The sequence below is a fragment of the Pseudozyma flocculosa genome (assembly GCF_000417875.1).
Source record: "Pseudozyma flocculosa PF-1 unplaced genomic scaffold scaffold00006, whole genome shotgun sequence".
NCBI lineage: Eukaryota > Fungi > Basidiomycota > Ustilaginomycetes > Ustilaginales > Ustilaginaceae > Pseudozyma > Pseudozyma flocculosa.
The window spans coordinates 305,140-306,181 of NW_006920874.1; the positions used below are offsets into that span (position 1 = coordinate 305,140).

Genomic DNA, 1,042 nt, shown 5'->3' on the forward strand with positions numbered 1-1,042 from the left:
CGCCAGCCCCCTCTCTCGACCCGCCGCAATCTCATCGTGCAAGAACAGCCCGGGCCCCATCAACTTGTGAGTCGGAGCCGGCGGACACGCTTCCCTCTTGAGCGAAGCGCTTTGCTGACCCTGCACACCAACTCCTGTCCCGTTCCTCAGTCCTGTACCATTATCGCAAGCAGTGTACCATCACCCTCGCCAGTCAAGAGGCCAGGCCGCGTCTCATCCGCCCTGTCCCACCAGCAAGCCATCGCTCCTTCCCTGACAACTTTGGCCGCAACCAAGTCGGAACATCGTCGCTGCGCATCAACCCGAGCCAGCGCTGATCGACCGACGCTGGAACGCAATCGATCCGGCATGACCACTTCGGCCGCCTCCCGTCCGGGTTCCGGCGACTGGTCGCGAAACGCCCTGTCGAACGGCAATCGACCGGCACCATCCGAGTCCGCTACCGTGTCTGTATCGGGCTCCACGCCGTCCATCCTGCAGACATCGGAGGAGTCTTTCCGCCTCGAGGGCAGCGCGGCAGGCGAAGAGTCGTTCTCTTCCCCTGCTTCCTCTTCCGAACCCGTCAACGCCAACAACTCGGCTGTCGTTGGCCGAGACGAACGCGCTCGGGGCGACCAGGACGGTGTCGGTGCCGATGGTGCGACCCCGGAGGACCTCCACGCCAAGATAGAGAAGAAGCGCTTCGAGCACGAGCAGCAGCGTGCGCTTCAGCGAAAGGCGTTTGAGCAGCAAATGGCTCTGCTGGAGATGCAGCAGCAGGAGGAGGAGCGGACCTTGCTGGAACAGCAGCAGCTGAAGGACCGATCAGGGCGCGCTCAGCTCGAGGATGTCATCAACAGCAACAGCGTCGCTGCATCCGCTCCGACGACCCCGCTCCGAGAGACCAACGGCGCCTCTCGGCACCAGCAGCTGCTCGGTGCCCGCCAGACGATCGAGGCACGACCTCACGGCCCTACCTTGCTGGGTGCGATGCCGTCCCACTCCGAGCCCGAGGAAGGCCTCAACGGCAGCAATGTTCCAGGTCTGGCCCCCTCTTCGGCCA

The 1,042-nt window shown here is 64.2% G+C and overlaps 1 protein-coding gene across 1 annotated transcript in view; it reads left to right on the forward strand.

Moving 5' to 3' along the window:
- Window positions 1-348: 348 nt before the first annotated feature.
- Window positions 349-1,042, forward strand: part of PFL1_02230 (uncharacterized protein) — a gene marked incomplete at both ends in the record, with an annotated part of 4,004 nt that continues 3,310 nt past the window's right edge. The window contains one exon of the mRNA XM_007879743.1: window positions 349-1,014. Coding sequence (XP_007877934.1) covers window positions 349-1,014 — 666 coding nt within the window. The remainder of the gene's footprint in view (window positions 1,015-1,042) is intronic.